The 16,663-nt window shown below is 41.7% G+C and overlaps 4 protein-coding genes across 4 annotated transcripts; all 4 read left to right on the top strand.

Annotated features, from left to right (window-relative positions):
* Nucleotides 1-561: 561 nt before the first annotated feature.
* Nucleotides 562-2,832, top strand: LOC129596479 (speckle-type POZ protein-like). Its single transcript, XM_055493777.1, has 2 exons — nucleotides 562-927; nucleotides 1,736-2,832. The coding sequence occupies exons 1-2, from the start codon at nucleotides 674-676 to the stop codon at nucleotides 2,562-2,564; spliced, it is 1,083 nt and encodes a 360-aa protein (XP_055349752.1). The 5' UTR covers nucleotides 562-673; the 3' UTR covers nucleotides 2,565-2,832.
* A 393-nt stretch (nucleotides 2,833-3,225) lies between these two features.
* LOC129593825 (uncharacterized) lies at nucleotides 3,226-7,957 on the top strand. Its single transcript, XM_055490303.1, has 9 exons — nucleotides 3,226-3,890; nucleotides 4,459-4,711; nucleotides 4,777-5,172; nucleotides 5,500-5,674; nucleotides 5,728-6,190; nucleotides 6,437-6,559; nucleotides 6,736-6,995; nucleotides 7,141-7,213; nucleotides 7,445-7,957. Exons 1-9 carry the CDS (start codon nucleotides 3,460-3,462, stop codon nucleotides 7,620-7,622), a joined length of 2,352 nt encoding a protein of 783 aa, XP_055346278.1. The 5' UTR covers nucleotides 3,226-3,459; the 3' UTR covers nucleotides 7,623-7,957.
* A 132-nt stretch (nucleotides 7,958-8,089) lies between these two features.
* On the top strand, nucleotides 8,090-12,438 carry LOC129593070 (dentin sialophosphoprotein-like). Its single transcript, XM_055489258.1, has 10 exons — nucleotides 8,090-8,439; nucleotides 8,804-8,954; nucleotides 9,160-9,351; nucleotides 9,638-10,117; nucleotides 10,379-10,585; nucleotides 10,716-10,889; nucleotides 10,965-11,075; nucleotides 11,136-11,306; nucleotides 11,522-11,719; nucleotides 12,051-12,438. Exons 1-10 carry the CDS (start codon nucleotides 8,234-8,236, stop codon nucleotides 12,126-12,128), a joined length of 1,968 nt encoding a protein of 655 aa, XP_055345233.1. The 5' UTR covers nucleotides 8,090-8,233; the 3' UTR covers nucleotides 12,129-12,438.
* A 436-nt stretch (nucleotides 12,439-12,874) lies between these two features.
* Nucleotides 12,875-16,220, top strand: LOC129593817 (uncharacterized). Its single transcript, XM_055490291.1, has 6 exons — nucleotides 12,875-13,453; nucleotides 13,889-14,001; nucleotides 14,379-14,516; nucleotides 14,614-14,845; nucleotides 15,225-15,526; nucleotides 15,676-16,220. Exons 1-6 carry the CDS (start codon nucleotides 13,104-13,106, stop codon nucleotides 16,218-16,220), a joined length of 1,680 nt encoding a protein of 559 aa, XP_055346266.1. The 5' UTR covers nucleotides 12,875-13,103.
* The last annotated feature ends 443 nt before the right edge of the window (nucleotides 16,221-16,663 follow it).

Genomic DNA, 16,663 nt, shown 5'->3' with positions numbered 1-16,663 from the left:
CATCTTTATAACATACTGGGCAAGTTGAGGTGATAAATAATTCAAAGCGAAAATGTATCATCCAGTTCTTGAAGGGAACTATCGGTTCTTCTGAACGGTGTTAAGTGCCGAGCGGTGATAAACTGCCTTAAAAACTGCAAAAATTAAACTCAAACGTTGTCAGAATTCTGCACTTGCACTAATGGCGGCAGACAGGCAAGGTGTCGTCATCGATGAGTCACTGGGGAATTCTGGCGCTGGGCCAAAGACGAGCAGACTGGCAGTCCATTGGTCAGTGACTCATATCCTCAACTCACTTCCTTCGGCTTTCGGTCTTTTCACTCACGGTGATTAGACTGGCATCCTTATTCCTATGCCTGGTTATAATTAGCCGCTTTATTGCGGAAATCTTGGAACTTTTGCAATGAATTAAATCGCCCTTTACAAAATTTAATTATTCAAGTGTGTATGCCCTGCGGTCATGCCCTGCGTTTTAAATATATCTTATGGTTAGATTGATCCAGCCGAAGAGTAATTAATCCTAAATGGAGCGTCGAGGAGAACACCAGGTTTTTCTGCGAAGTGCCACGACAAATCCGACAGCAGCGTGGTGAATGTTTGTCTAGACTGGAGCATCGACAACTTTCCCTTTCTGCGTAGTAAAACGACTTTCTTATCATCCCGTGGTATTTCCATGGCAGAATTGGGACTGCATGGACATGATGCTCGCTGGATTCTGATGGTCAAGCCGTGCCACATTGTCAGTGAGAATTGCGAAGGGAAGACGACTGGCCGAAAGAGCAGCACTAGCGCGAGGAAATCGACGACACCGGTGCAAGACGGTTTACAATCACATCGTGCTGCCGTTTACGTATCCCTTTTGAATTCCCCTAATCCTAATGACGACTACAGCGGTGACGACGAATTTCCAGCTGAAATAACGATAATGTAAGGATTGCGTTTATCAAGTTATCTGGATAAAAATGTGCTTTTATAATTTTCTTATTATTATTATTGTTTTCTCGAGTAGTACGATACAATGTTGTAATATTGTGCCTGCTGGTTGCAAGACACAATTACTGTAATGTCATCAGATTCTTTTGATTGAAAAAGATTCTTTTTCACATTCGACTCTTATTTACATTTTAGTTTGTGCATTTTAACATTCTGCGTTTATTTTAATACTTATACCGTAACTACGTTTCCTTGCAAATTCATTTTTTTGTAAACAGATTTTTAGTATGTGCTATAAGTCAGATGATATGAAGCCGGAGCCGTTCTGAACTTCTCGCCTTTTAAATTAAGCAGTAGTAAGTACTTTGAGGCAGTATATTAATAGTGTTTAATTTGGTTGGCTGTTACGTTGGATCTTTAAATTTTTTTAGAGATATTTTCTGACCATTGCTCGAAAAGTGAATTAGTTATATACGTATATGCATTATGGAAAGGCTAATCATAACAAGGTAGGTTCGTTTTAATGGAAAGACTGTTTTGAAGTTCGCTTTTGGCAACTCATAAGTGCAAGTATTAAACCGTAGTGCATATGAAGGAGACAACAGTATTCATATGCACTACGATTAAACTGGATTTCCGACTATACAGTTTTGTATAATAAGGAAATTTATCAAAATTAACTAGCTGCCTTGACCTTTTAGCGTATACGTACCTGGTCCGGTTCCATGAAAGGATGGTAATGAAGCAGTTACCCTTCATTATTGCGAGTCTGTTTAAAGCTTTAGTTTGCTTGCCTTTGAAGGGTTCTGAACAAAGCCGGGGAATGTGCCTACACCGTGGGAGAAGAGCGGCTGGGACGCACGTTCGCTGCCAACAGTGCCACCTGGGGTTTCGAAGGCAGCGGTATACCGCACACTCGTCTCTTCGGGGCCGCTCGTCATTGTCTTCTGGTCAACGGCACCCTCATCCTTCGCTGCCAGATCCGTTTCCTGATCGAACGACCGTCTCGCACTATTTCCAAAGATCTGCCCGGCAGTATGGTTCCGCATCCGCTGCACGAAGCCGCGCTGCTACGCTACCGTGACCTGTATCACTCCCGGGAATTCGCCGATTTCACCCTGTTGTCCAACGATGGTCAGGCGATTCCCGTCCACCGCGGCATTCTGAGCGCCCATTCACCCATGTTCGCGCTGATCTTCGACGAGGAGGAAGCCGATGCATCCGCCACCCGCGAGATGGCTGATTTGAACGGGGAGGTTTTGGACATTTTGCTGGAGTTCATTTATTACTCTGGTGTCGAGCGGGTGGAGCCGGTCGCTGAGCCGTTGTTGGTGGCGGCAGCCAACTATGAGATTGATGATTTGAAGGATATCTGCGAGGGGCATTTGGTGAACGCGGTCAATTCGAAAAGTGCTGCACGTTTGCTGGTGCTTGCAGAGGAGTATGAACTGGAGACCTTGGAAAAGGCCTGCATGGAATTTATTACGAAAGGAGAGGAGTTTGTCTTGGAAGGGGGTGACAGAGAGAAAGTGGTCAGTACGGCGCTGGTGAAAAAGATTGTGCGTCATTGCTCGGTTCAACATGCCAAGCCGGGGAAAAGTGACAAAATCAAGGAGGAGTGGGATGAATGAGAATCCATCTTTTCAGTGATCTTTTTTTGGTGAGAGTCAGTTATTCTTACCCCAAGTTTGTACAATATATTATAAAGTTTTGAATCTTTGTGATACGCAATCTTTCAAGGGTTACATATATTATTATTGCTATATTACCTTGTCTGCTCGGCAGTCCCAGAGTTTTAAATGTTTTAGATTAATGGAAGCTGCCGTGAGATGCCGTTGGCCCCTTTTACAGTATTATACTATTTGCTTCAAGTTCAGTGGCTTTCTTTAATAAATTAAAGCATGGCATTCTGAGATGAATTATATATAGCGGTTGTCAGCTGTAAAGAACTGTAGACTGTAAAGATGCACATTCCCGTAGTATGAGTAATGACAAAGCCGGACATTTTTCATTAGACGTCCGCGATCTCTACAGCTGCAGTGTTACTTTTATTGTTTAGAAAATTTCTGACTCCGCGTTTAACAAACAACGTACAATCAGCCGATAAAGGAAGATTGGTGAATGTGTGCAACGAGATTTAATGCCGTACTAAACAGAGATAGAATTCGTAAAACAGGATGTCGATTCAGAGAAACAGATACTGTACCTTTCTGACCATCAGTGTCGTTTTCTTATGTTGCCTGTAGTACGTGTGCGTACGGCACCGTTTCACATCAATCACATGTCGAAAACTTTTATACATGTCGAGAGAAATCGTAAATCTATGTTTTTAAGCGAAATAGTTGATTTTAATTTAATGCTGCTGTAATATACAGCCTACGTGAAAGCTCTTACACTGTGGAATCTTTCGATACTTCGTATCTGTTCTCTACGTTGATGATGATCTTATAATTGGTATTACTGTCTTTCCTTCGAATTCGTAATTTCTTACAAATTGCTCTGCCGCGCTAGTTTTTAGCGGTTAATATGGGTAACGACGACAGTGCCCAGCCTCATGTACAAGTTGACCAGTGGTATTTGGAGTACATTCAAGATGCCATTTCGACTATTAAAAAACAGGAGAAGAGCCCCAGTATTTTCCGCGTTATTCAAGAACTGCAAGCCAATGCCGATTTTAATTATGATTCTGGCATCTTTGAAAAGAATCTGGAGATTTGCGTGGCGGCTGGACATCTTTATCGACTGCCTGATCATACGGCAACCACCAACAAATTCTATTCGGACATCCTTTTTGATTGCGCCGACTACAAAAAACAGCGCCGCTTCACCATCACCAGGCCGGACGATGTTCAGAATGCGGTGTTGTGCGCAGTGAATGAGCTCATCCAGTCACAGGAATCCAATGATGTTGGCGTCAGCTTCGACGAGATTCATAACTTCATTATGCAAACTTACATGTAAGATACGAGCATTACGTGAATTACGTCTGATTACTCATTTATGTACTGTAACGCATCGACATTTTTATAAAGTTGTCGCGAATTTTTATATCTTCATAATTTTTATGATCCAGATTAACAGCATATATATATATAGATATAAAGATACCGTACAATTAACTTTATTTCAGTTTCGTACTTTGTTTTAGTACTGGTTTGGTAATTACACTGAGTCTACACGTACATATGTATTGTACATGTGTTAGTTGAAATAACGTACGATATTATTGCAGAAGTAAGCAGAGTATTGTTAATGCGGGTGACGGTCCAATTACCAAAATTAATTAACAAACACAGCAGTGATATATATACGCCATGTTGATTGCATAGAACTGATGCACAGAAAGTATGGCTATTATGGTTACGTCATTGTTGTTGCATGAGTTTGGCTTTTCTTTGCATTTCTGCCACAGTTACACTAGTATGCATACAATTTATTTTGCTTTAAGATGCTTTGTTTGTTTATTTTTGATGAGCTATTTTTTTTATTGTGTTTTGTTCGTGACCTTTTGTTTCAACTGGACAGAATAGCCATACCACCGGACGATCTGCGTCGCCGAATGGAAACAGCTCTGAATAAACTGGCTATGCTGCAACAAATTATTAAGCGCAATCGACGGTACCGTCTCCCGGAACCACCTTCCGCTAAGCCTAAAACCCGGAAAGCGAAAGTGTTGATGTGCCGGCCCCGCCAATGGTATGAGACAGAATTATGCGCAGTTATGAATAAAATATCTATATTTGCAGAAGTTCTGCCTACCGAGTTTTTTCAGTCTTTGGTGTGAAAAATTATTGCAAAAATGGCTTGGTTACAGTATTTCCCGTAATCAAAAAATTTTTTCAGGAGAATGGTCGGTCTGCGTGTGTTTCGGATACATCGATGTCATCAACATCGGACAGCAGTGACGATAGCCGGTCATCTTCGCACTCTTCCTCGTCCTCGTCACGCTCCGACGACAGTATTTCCATTGGGTCGAATAAAAAGCTGTTTCGGGCGTTCGAGCGAAGAGCCAATTCGGAGCCACGGGCAGTTCTGGATATCATTGATAAAGCTGCAGCACCGGTTACGTCAGCCCCGCAGTGTGTCGTAGTGCCGGCGAAATCTCCCGATCCGCCTGCGGAGCCGTTGTGCTGCCTGCGGTGTAATAAATCTTCGACCACAATGGATCACTTTGACCAATGCCATAATGGATTGCTGCTATCGGAACAGGAAACATTTACTCTACAGGAGCGCAAGGCGGTAAATTTTTCGGCTTTGCGGGACAACTTAAGGATTTATAAAAATAGTTTTAAAAAAGGACTGCGACAAAATTTAACACATAAATAATAATAATTGTAGGGGAAAAGGATTTATAACAAATATTGATGTATATTGTATGACAAATATTATTGTACTCGTATATCGAAATTCCATCAATACTAATATCTTGTATCTACCGGTATATTCAGTGCAATACACGTTTACCCATATGCAGTATTGTTTACAAGTCCAACAATATCGTGTATTGTATATGTATTGTATGTCTTTTCAATACTTCTATCTGTAAGATATGTTTCTGCATTTTAGCGCTGGTTTGCGGTAACGAAAAAAGATTACAAGGTTCGCTGCGAAAATGCCGGATGCACCAAGCAGTTCCGGAAAAGTACAGACCTTTATCGTCATCTAAAAGTTTGCCAATTTGGTAAGGAAGTCAAAGAAAACAGAGCTGCAGAAGAGATCACCGACGACTGCCACGAAAGCGGTTTTGCCCAAGTCCCGAGATTGCACCCAGTATCGTCCAGAATGACGAATCAGAAACCCAAATTGGTAATGCCAATGCCGACGGAAAAACAAACGGTGCCTCAAGCAACGATATACAATCGAATGATTATGCTGAAGAATCCGAGAAAGTTCCCATACAAGTTGAAAATGGTGAAAAAAAGAACAGCCACGTCCAGTTTAATGGTCGGAAGGAGATCATTAATTCATTCGAGAGTGAAGAGCGCAGCAGCCAGAGTAAGCTCAGTACTAGGAAAAGAAACGGTTCGCAGAATGGTCGTGGTAAGAGACTTCGTAAAAGCGCGGAAAAACTTGCCTCGGAGAGTGAAGAAGACGAGCAGACTCGCCGAGCCCGAGCCATGATCACGTGTGACCTTTGCAACCGGATAATCCATCGCGAACATTTCCTCGAGCATGGCGAAGATCATAAGACGGCGAAAGCTACACAGCCTGAGAGTGCTCAAAACAAAACGAAAACCAAGGGAGGTCGCAAGAAAAAGTATGTATGTATGATTTGTTTTATTCACATTCTTTACTCATTTCTGCAGATCCTTTGCAAAATATTGTTTTGGTAACAAACAAACAATGAAGAGATTGCTTTCTGAATGACGTGTTTTTCAGTCGTTTTTATATTGTGGTAAAGCTTAGTTTATTCAAGAGCAGACAAAACCTCAGGCACTCGCTAGTCAGATAGTGCTAGCGCTGTGACCTTTTCTTGGTATCTGTAGAGTGTTTTTCTTTGCAGAATACCGGCAGGTGCAAAGAAAACGGCGTCCGTGGCCGGTGGCGCTGTCACTGCCGCTAAACAAATCGATTTGCTGGAGGAAGATCGAGATGAAGCACCTGGCGCTGCAAACGAAACTGAAGGGTGAGATATCAAAATAAGTTTCTTAAAAGCGAATTATTTCGTAACTGCTCTTTAGCAGTGCAGTAGACTGATCGGTCATTTTTAAAGTAATTATTAAGGTCATACATATGATACAATACAATTAGCTTTATTTCTACATGCAGCACAGTATACATGGTGCTTGTACTTTGCGTTAGGGCGCAGCCGCTGCGAACCAGCACACCGGACGTTGTGGCCATGACCAAAACGGTCAATCGGAAGAGAGTGTTGTCAGCCTCACCCATTACATCAGCAGATGAAGCTGAAGTGGCGGAAGAAATTCCAGCAGTTATTAATACAAGATCGAGTCGCGCCAAGAAGTCTGTAAATACACGGTCAGTTGCCAACAAGAAAAAAATACCGGCATCATCGTCTACCGAAGGTACAAAGGAAAAAGCGGTTGACAGCGTGCCATCCAGTAAGTAACAGTTCCATATAAAGAGATACGAGTACAGTACTTATTTTTACTTACGTATCTATATAATTATTATACTTTATCTTATTGATCTTACGGACACAGTATTAATTAAAATGGGTGTTGTTATTGAACTTTGTTGTTTCAGAAAAACAACCTCTGCTCCCGACACCGCCACCACAGATCCCAACTAAATCGAACACTGCTGAAAAAACTGCGGTGTAAGTTAGTGTTCGGTTTTAAATCGGTGTTATCAGAAGCAAAACAGCAGTTCGGACTATTATAATTAAAGCGTTTAAATGCCCAAATTTATTGCAATTTGCTACAGTTTATTTCTGAATCTGCAAAACAGCGTACGACAGCAGCAGCTCGTACAGCTTGGATTGTAAACCGTTCGATTTTATATTGTTGGTGCAGTAATGTGTTTAATTTGCAAAGGTTGTGATTTGTAGGTTAAATAAAGTGCAGACGGAGATCAAGAAGGCGACCTTTTTCCAAACCCAACTGGCCAAACGACAAGCGGCCAAGTCCCTGCAGGTGGCAGAACAGGCAACTGACAGCAGTGTTAATCCGGCTGAAATCTTACAGGAAAAATCAAAGCTAAATTGTGTAAAAAAATTGGCGCTTTAGAATGCCGTTGGGAGGAGAATTTACAGAAGTGCGCACTTTAAAATCGCCAACAATTACGCTGTGTTATCAACTCATGTTCCGATCTCATTTTTTTCATACCCGAGCAATTGTTTTGTGGGCGAAATGATTGTGATTATTGATAGCATTTTTTTTAAAAATTTTATGCATTGGGAAAGGGAGCAGTTTGCTGCAGATATTTGTGAGCTTGTACACCTTTAGAACACGGAGCGTGATTTGTTTGTACGCAACTGCCCTTTTTAAGTGCGTTGTACAGTACTCTGTAGATGTCGTTGTTGTTATCATCTTTTTCTTGTGCTGCAATAACAGCAGTGGGTTTGTAATGGAAATTTCCATGATTTGGCATTAAAGGTTACTCCCTACCTGTTGTATTCATGCTAAATAATGCGGTACGTAATTATATCATTATTGATTTTGTTGTTTATCTGACCGATGTGCCTAAGCAACGCAAATGCAAGGCTCGCGTTCATAGTCGTCAGTGGGACATCGTGCATTATTTGAGTGTGGTGATTGGTATTCTGGTTTTGCGTCCATTCTTACCTAACCTGTGAATTTTTTTGACGATTCGTGATATCAATCTTTTTGTGAAAAAGATGGCTATTAACTGGGGAAGTATCGATAGCAATGTTGTCAACGAAATCAGGTCCGAATACGAAAAATACGGCCGCTTCGGGGATGACGCCTTCCATGGTGACAATATTACATTGAAGAATCTGGATAAATGGCTGTCGGAAGCCGGGGTTTTGGGTGATCGACTGTCGGCTACCGATACGGGGATTGCGTTTAAACGCATACTCAGGTACCCATATTATTATATTCGATATATATAAATTCACATTATATTTTTGATACCACCTTTAATCTATTGCTCACTATTGCGCACACCATAAAATCAATTTCTAACTGATAACCACAAAAATTTATATATATTGCTTTCCCGGGTTGCGAAAGGACTCACAATTTATACGTTTGGTCATTACTAAACCACGTAATACCTGTCGCAAATTTCATAACAGTCAGTAAGTGAGAAGACTTCGTGGTCAAGTGTTCGCGATAGCGTTTGATTAACAAAGCGTTTTAAAATAATATATATTTAGTTAATTTCTTGTAATGCGCAACAGTAATTTTAATATGCGGTGAGTTAATTTTTATCGCTCTTTTAGTAACGAACAAAGAACGATGCCATTCGATAAGTTTAAGGACTTCATTTCCGACCTGGCACACAGCGCTAACCCATCGAATCCCGACGCAGCCTTCAAAGACATGGTTGCCAAGTTGCACCAGCGTCGCACGCCCAGCAAAAACAGTGTCACGGTACGGTATTGAAAGATTTGAACAATGTTTTTGAAAGTTCTGGAGTTGTGGTTAAACCAAATATTCTCAACTCCTGAGTATTCGTTCTCTCTAACAATACCGATACGCAATTTGTTTCCGCATCTGTGGCGAATATGAGTAGAAGTACTTCTGTGTAATTGCTACAAATTTACAATTATAAATGTCGGAACTCGGAAAATTGCAGGAGCCGGTGAAATCGGATGTGGTGGATCGGTTGACGGATCCGGCCGGTTACACCGGCACGCAGCGCTTTAGTGCGGACGGGAAAGCGGTGGATGGCCGGCACAATTTACCTGATCTGGAACAAGTGCGCAACGATGGATACGTGGCCGGCTATAAGAATGCAGAAACCTACGATCGTGACCACAGTGTCAATGTACGGGTATAAATGCTGTATGATTAGTCTAATTGACCTGCTGAGTGTTACCTGGATTACGCTGTAGAAAAATTAGTTACTCCTTTAAAAACCAAACTTTTTTCAACATTTTGAGTGACCAAGAACATTTCTGCAAAGTGTACGTGTGCACATGCACCTCTAACTGGCGAGTACCTATAACAGTGTACAACGGGCATTGCTCGCCTCTTCTTCACCAATCCCGCTTATTTACAAGTAATGCTGTTTTCCAGTGGTGCTGTGCATATTTTAATTTAATTTGTTATAGGTACCGAAGTATGATGCCGAAGAGGAACGTAAGCGACAGGACGCCGCTCATCGCTCCAATACATCCAGCGATACGACCCGCAACCGGGACCAGTCGGCTGCGGCAACCAAACCCGCAAATTTGACGGATGACTACCGGCTGCACAACCAGTCACCGCGTACCAATCCGCAGGACACTGCCACACCGAAATATGATAACGACTTGATTATCAGCAACACCACGGATGCGGCGCGCACAACCAATACCCCGGATACGGCACACGCCGCGGCGGCGGCCACTGCAGCCCGGCATGACTACGGACAACCACCGGAGACCAACAGCAGTATCCTGCGGCGGGTGGCCAATGAAACGCATTATACCGGTGCTGACGGGAGCGGTTTTCGTCCCGAGGATGGTCATCGTAATAATGCGGATACCGCCAAGACGGCGGCAAATATGGGGCGAGAACAGCGTGAGTATGATACCAACCGGGATGTAAAGGTCAGTGCACTTAACTGCAGTAATGTAACGATAATTTCACAGATAATTAATTTTCTCAAACACTTTGCCTTTTAACCCCCGGGGAGACAGAGATTTTGGTTGTTTTTTTAATGTTTAAATTTTAACTGTACATGTGAAGTAGTGTGCCCGCGCTTGCATTTTGTTGTTGTGATGGCTATAAGATTTTCTCAAAGCAGTACTTGTCAACAATAGCGCCAAATTGTATTATAAAAATGAATATTGTATAAGTGTTTCTTTTAGGGAACCACACTGCGTACAGACATTGATCGTCACAATGACCGGGAAGTGCGAAGCCCGGTGACACCAGCCGGACTGAATACCACTACGAATCTGACGTCCAACCGAGCTGCTAATGTGACTGATGCCGCTCGGGCCGAGCAAACGCGAACCAAAGATTACGCCACTAGTCCAGTTCGCAACGAGACGGTGACCGCGGAGCATCACACGGTATACTCACCGGTGTATTCTTAATAGTCGCGTAATTCTAGCAGTGGCCTACATAGTAAAGTCAGAGTTACTAGTTACAATATATTATTCAAAATTATCATAAAAATTTCAAGGGCATTATGATTGTTAGAACGCTCAGCGTGTTCCATCTGCCGATCGTCTGGCGGATCGTAACGCTCCCGCATCCTATCATCGTGACAATATTTCGGGTCAACCAGCCGATTTGTCCAACAAAGACCGGGCGCGGGAACCGGCATACAATAAAAACGCCGATGCTCAACATACGCATGCCAGGACCGATTATGTTAGTCAGAAAATCTATTTCTAAATAAATAATAGTTTATAGCACTTGTATGCATTGGACAGTTTCATATTTCAGGGCCGAACGCACACCGAACGGGACGAACGCCATGTGGAACGGCCAAACATTGCGAATGTCCGTACCGATAGCAATCAGCACCGCATCGAAGCGGACGCACGGGATAAGACCGTACGCCTCAACCACAACCTGAAACAAAGAGAATTAGTAAAAACGAGTTGTTCACTACAGGGTTATGATCGAACAGCGGAAGCGGCTAAAGGTCATACCGAGGTAGAAACACGAACGCTGCCGGCCACTAATCTGGAGCATCGAAGCGAGGGTCGGGCAACATCACCCGGTGGGCGGGAGGCCTACTCGGATGTACGCGCCAATTACCGCGAAGGTCAACCGACTTACAATGTAAGAGAACCCGCCGTCAGTTCTTTGGCGATCAGCGATTTACCATCGCAAAACCATATGCCTGTGTTGTAACAACGCCTTCTCGCGATCGTACCATATGTTTAATAGGAACTTCAATAATAAATAAACTTTTATGATGTAGCAGTACATTATTGTGCTTATGGCTTCGAATAAACTTTTTTATGTGTAAACAGGATTTTTTTGTTCATCATTAGGAGAAACATGCTGTAGATGCTCACGCACGTTCAGCTGAACATGCCCGGGTAGTTGATGACGCCAGCAAGGTTGCCGGAAGTCGCAGTGCGGATCAACATGCTCGCACTGAGAATGTGCCAAATCCCACTTCACAGAACGCCACGCGCACCGAGACCAATGTTGACAGCTACAAGGATAGCGGAAAAAATTATAATACCGTAAGAAATGCTAGCAAAATGTAATACGTACCGCAGGATCACAGACTCACAGTGACATACAGCCCAAGTATATTCAGGGTACAAGTTTGACAAACCTGACAGCGACAGTAATCTTGCTTGTGTCGCTCTACACATACTCTGAACTACAGCGCTGCCAACAACAAAAATATTTATAAACAACAAATTTTCTATTGCATCTACTCGGTAGATATTTTCGTAAGATGCATACGTGTACAAATACTTAGCTATTTACTGCGCTAACTTGTTAGCATGAGTTGTGTCAAACAGCCAAAAGATAGTGAACCAGTGTAAGTTGCATACTGATTTACAGGAAGCGGGAACACATCAAGAAACTACGACCACCACTGCATCAAATAATTATGTGTCTGGAGACAAAGAGAAAGCATAATGAGATTATGATTCTATAATATTCACGCAGTAAACCCCGATTTAATATTCTGATAATTAACGCAGCATTGCGTGACCCGCAACTGGCACACTCTTGTTTGTTGTATTTTGCCTGCAATTTTGTGGAGCACCGTAATGACCTAAACATTTGTTAGTATTTATGATACTGCAAAATTATGCGAATCAACTTTTGCCTGCTTAAAAAATCATGTTTTTTTTTCATACTTTATAGAAGTTATCATTTAAAAATTTTGTGTATAATCAGATCAAAGCGCAAAGAATGTGAGGTACGGTAGAAGTGCAGTACTGGATACCAATGGTGTCGTTTGCCGGATAATAACACTACTATTTGATAATAAAACAGCATACCATACAATTTTCTGTTCCTCGCTGTAGAACAATGCGTTCTCTCACGATCAAACTGCACAATTTTATTAATAAAGTGGCAACCATCGGGCGACTTGTTACGTGTTGATGGGAATAACACATGTTCTCTCATCGGCCTGGCTGCTACTGCACATCTATCGACATGTTGTCAAAGGTTGCAATCATAGCGATTTATTTTGCCTGCTGTATATTATGCAAGACGATCTTAAGTAAAACCATATGAAAGCCATAATAAACACCCCAGCCGAACAAACCCAACGTAGTCCTGCCGTCTCTTTGCTGGTACTGTCCGGTCAAAGTAAACTTCCGTAAATCTTTCTACAAGACGATTATAAATATTTCCCACTTGTTTCTTGAAATAACTTTTTGGGTGGCGGCTGTCTTGGTGCTGTCTTCCAAAATTTGCTTGCACGTTATCACACATGATACCATACATACACCGCTGCGCGGCAGTAATGACATTGCTTAATTGCCGCATTTTAGCGTCCACTTGTTAAAATTTCAGTGTAATGTATTATTAGGTGTTGTTAATGTTTTATGTATCCATATTCATTCCTGTGCGGCACGCACACCTCTACTCGTATAAAACATGTTTTTATTTATACGAATTTTATACAGTTTGCTTACATTGGTAATGGTCTGGCATTGTACAAAGTGTGTAATACATTCCAAAAAGGATGTCGATGCTATTGTGGAGGCGGAAATTTCGAACTGTCAGCATAAGGCGGGACTGGGAGTGGTGGTTGTATCCAGGAACAACAATGGACGAGGGATTGCCCAAAATTTATCATACACAAAAGCCTTTGGTTTCAAGAATATAGAAGAGAAGACTCTGGCTGATGAAGATACAATGTTCTGTATTGGATCGCTAACCAAACATTTTACTACAACGCTGATCCTGCATTTGCTTGAACTTATGCAAAAGAAAGGTTACCGCCAGTAAGTAACCATACTTGCATATCATTTTCGGCATGCGACAACTTGAAAAAGCAGGATTAGCAAACAAAACCTGATGCTGATAAAAAATAATTAAGACTTATTATTAAGCGTCCATGTTTAAAAGTTTTACACAGCGTTCGGTACTGTAAAAATATAGCTACTAATGGTAAGTATGTAGATTTAGGAAGATTGTCTGCACTTCTGCAGCTTGCAAACACGGATTTGTTTAGCTTGTTTTCCTCATGCATCTCGTAATAAATGTAAAGGATAGCTTCGCTATTTATTAAACTATTTAATTTTAGTAACACTAAAAGATGCAAAGCATCTGTACTGTCATTCTTTTCGTCGAGTGGCTGATTAAAAGCTTAAAAATTATTACAAACGACGTTGCTGTGTTTACGGCCGGTATTCTAAAGATTTACATTTTGTGATAAGGTATTCGCTACAGTCTCCCATCACGGAAATTGACCCGGCGCTAAATTTCTCTGGCTCACAATTTGTCAATACAACGTTAGAGGATATCATGTCACACCGTACTGGGATAGCAGGTATTTTGTTGATTAGGCGATTCGTTTGCGGGTGTTTTATTAATTAAAATTAAATAGATACCGTATGTGCCTATGTGGAATTGCCGTGTGGTGAGGGCATCGATTGTAGTGATAAAGTTTTGAAGCTGTATTAATCGATTATATTGTTCATTAACGTAAGTATATCACCACTTATGGTTAGCGCGATTTACCATTATTTGTAACGAATTTTTGATATTTCGCTGTGTGTTTTAGAATTTGATCTTTAATAATATTATCTTAAAACAACTGTATACCAATCAGTCTGTATTTTCTCATACGCAGACCTATCGATGTGTTGTACGATTTTCACTATAAACAGATAAACAAGCAAGGCCTCTGCGCGTTGTTTTTTTTAGAAGTCTTCGGACAGTTTTGGGTTGGATATCATAAGAATGTCAGCAGGCAGAATTTGACGGTTATTGCTGCAAAACTTCCTCGCCTGGCAGATAACAGAGCGAAATACATCTATAACAATCATGTTTTCACTGTAGCAGGTAACATAAAGCAGCATCTGTCTATTCACAGTCATGTAACCTTTGTTTTGCGAAATTTAGAGTGATAGGAATCAACTACTGTATTTTTTACATGTAGGACACGTTGCGGAGATACTAGGAGAAGTTTTGTTGAACAGACCGGTTTCGTGGGAGGAATTGGTACAAAAGTTTTTGTTTGATCCGTTGCGCATTAATTCCTTGGTGAAATTTGCCGGGAATAATTTTTCATCTGGGGAAAAATTGGCGACTCCCTATCTCACGAAAAATGGAGAGTACCACAGATTGGATGACAACGTGCTTACACTAATCGAGCCAGCCGGACCAGCGGGGTGGGTTTTATGACTGCCGGCAAAAGTGTACTTCTATACATCATAAAAAACTTCCTATGTTGAAATGCCAAGTATCTGTATTCTGTAATAGGCTTGGTGAATTTTTGTTTTGCAAACCCCACCAATTTAACAAAGTTAACCGTGTGTGGTATGCATCTGTAATCAAAATGAATTTACTACCGGCATGTGTATTACAGCAGTGCATGTAAACTTGTACGTATAGACACACACGATAATATATCAGTACTTACTTAGTAGTATTATAACTGCCGCCTTTTCGTGATCTTCTTTTTCGGCGGTTTGATTCACTACTACTATAGAACAATAAGTGCAGTACATTTTTCACGCTTATCCTTTTGTTGTTGTTTTTATTGTTTAGCTCTTTGTGCATGTCTCCAAAAGCAATGAAAATTTGGATGGATTTCCTTATCGAAAGAGGTTACTCTAGTGCCTACTTGCCTCCGAAGCCCTTCGCAAATTATTCACTGTATAAACGAATGCCGATTGTATCGCCGTCCTCCATCACAGAAACCTGGGAACCCAGAGTATGCTTCCCTAGTCACAAAGGTTTAAAGGCGTTTCGTGTCAGCGGGAGTCGATCATTCACCATGAACGAGTACATCAGAGAACGCAGAGAACATGCCGGCTACGGGTTAGGATGGATTGCATCTAAACACAGAGGTCGCTGTTGATTACTTAATACGCTACTGCTTTTAGCTCGTACTCCCAAGTTAAGTAAAATAATATTTTACACGTGCAGAGGTTGAAAAAATTAAGGAAGTTGTCCACGGCGTCAGTGTAAGTGCTAAGTGCCTGTCGTGTTTTAATAGGTTATCGCTCATTGGATCACAGTGGAGGATTTTACAATTATCTATCGTTGCTCTCGGTTTTTCCCGATCAGAACATCAGTATATTTACGAGCTCGGCTGGTCCTTATACAACCACTACCCGCAATCTCCTTTGGCGGGTGCATTATAATATCTTCGATCATTTAATGGGACTTCCTCCAAGTATTCCTGAAAAGTGCATCAACCACAGCTTATCACCTGTAGGTGTTTCACATACCAATAAGACTCCTGTGGTGAAAGTCGATGTTAAAAATTATGCTGGAACCTACTATCATCCCGTGCACGGGCTTTTAGCGGTCGAGACGTCGGCTGAACCGGCATCGGGCTTGAATCTGATCTGGGGCGCTATGGAAACGCCAGTATTGAGTGCCGTACATCGAAGACTGTGTGTGAACTGCGCTTCCATGGAATTCTGTGGTGGGTGTCCGATTCGGATGCATTCCGAGGCGATAAGGGACCCAACCGGACGATCGTGTTCATCACATGTAACGGCTACGTCACGCATATCATCATGCCCTTTACTGTGACGAAGTACCGCCTGTCTTTAAACTAGTCTCGTCACACTACATGCGGAAGCTACCGATAGACAAGAACTGTACAGATGTGAGCGGTGGAATTTCCAAGTTTCTGTCCTGCCACCTTAGCGCAGCATCAACTGGATTTTGCTTATTTTACTACTGTTACATGATTTTTAAATTATTTGATTTTTTCTGATGTGCACATAGGTTTCTTATGCTGCTTTATATGTTTTGGAACAAAAATAATTTTAGGCACAGTAGCCACATAAGTGCAGTTATGGAATACTAAGGAGCTAGCTGTCACCTTTAATAAAGCAACCAAACAAAAGGCATGCAATACATGCAGTAATTCTATGTTTTCTTTCGGCTACCAGCTAAATGCAGACATCTGAAAAATACGTTTGCCACAATTAATGCCGAAAGCGGAAATATTCTCGCCTAGAAAAAACACA

This window comes from Paramacrobiotus metropolitanus, unplaced genomic scaffold (genome assembly GCF_019649055.1).
Source record: "Paramacrobiotus metropolitanus isolate TYO unplaced genomic scaffold, Prichtersi_v1.0 Parri_scaffold0000003, whole genome shotgun sequence".
NCBI classification, from domain to species: domain Eukaryota; kingdom Metazoa; phylum Tardigrada; class Eutardigrada; order Parachela; family Macrobiotidae; genus Paramacrobiotus; species Paramacrobiotus metropolitanus.
Note: the sequence above shows the minus strand (reverse complement) of the source record. Positions and strands in the feature narration are given on the sequence as shown.

Coding starts and splice junctions, on each gene's coding strand:
- LOC129596479 (XM_055493777.1), top strand. CDS start 674: ATGGCAGAATTGGGACTGCATGGACATGATGCTCGCTGGATTCTGATG. Junction 928..1,735: donor CCAGCTGAAATAACGATAAT/GTAAGGATTGCG, acceptor TTGCCTTTGAAG/GGTTCTGAACAAAGCCGGGG.
- LOC129593825 (XM_055490303.1), top strand. CDS start 3,460: ATGGGTAACGACGACAGTGCCCAGCCTCATGTACAAGTTGACCAGTGG. Junction 5,173..5,499: donor CTCTACAGGAGCGCAAGGCG/GTAAATTTTTCG, acceptor TCTGCATTTTAG/CGCTGGTTTGCGGTAACGAA. Junction 6,560..6,735: donor GCTGCAAACGAAACTGAAGG/GTGAGATATCAA, acceptor ACTTTGCGTTAG/GGCGCAGCCGCTGCGAACCA.
- LOC129593070 (XM_055489258.1), top strand. CDS start 8,234: ATGGCTATTAACTGGGGAAGTATCGATAGCAATGTTGTCAACGAAATC. Junction 10,890..10,964: donor CGCATGCCAGGACCGATTAT/GTTAGTCAGAAA, acceptor TTCATATTTCAG/GGCCGAACGCACACCGAACG. Junction 11,076..11,135: donor CGGACGCACGGGATAAGACC/GTACGCCTCAAC, acceptor TGTTCACTACAG/GGTTATGATCGAACAGCGGA.
- LOC129593817 (XM_055490291.1), top strand. CDS start 13,104: ATGTTTTTATTTATACGAATTTTATACAGTTTGCTTACATTGGTAATG. Junction 13,454..13,888: donor CAAAAGAAAGGTTACCGCCA/GTAAGTAACCAT, acceptor TTTTGTGATAAG/GTATTCGCTACAGTCTCCCA. Junction 15,527..15,675: donor GATTGCATCTAAACACAGAG/GTCGCTGTTGAT, acceptor GTGTTTTAATAG/GTTATCGCTCATTGGATCAC.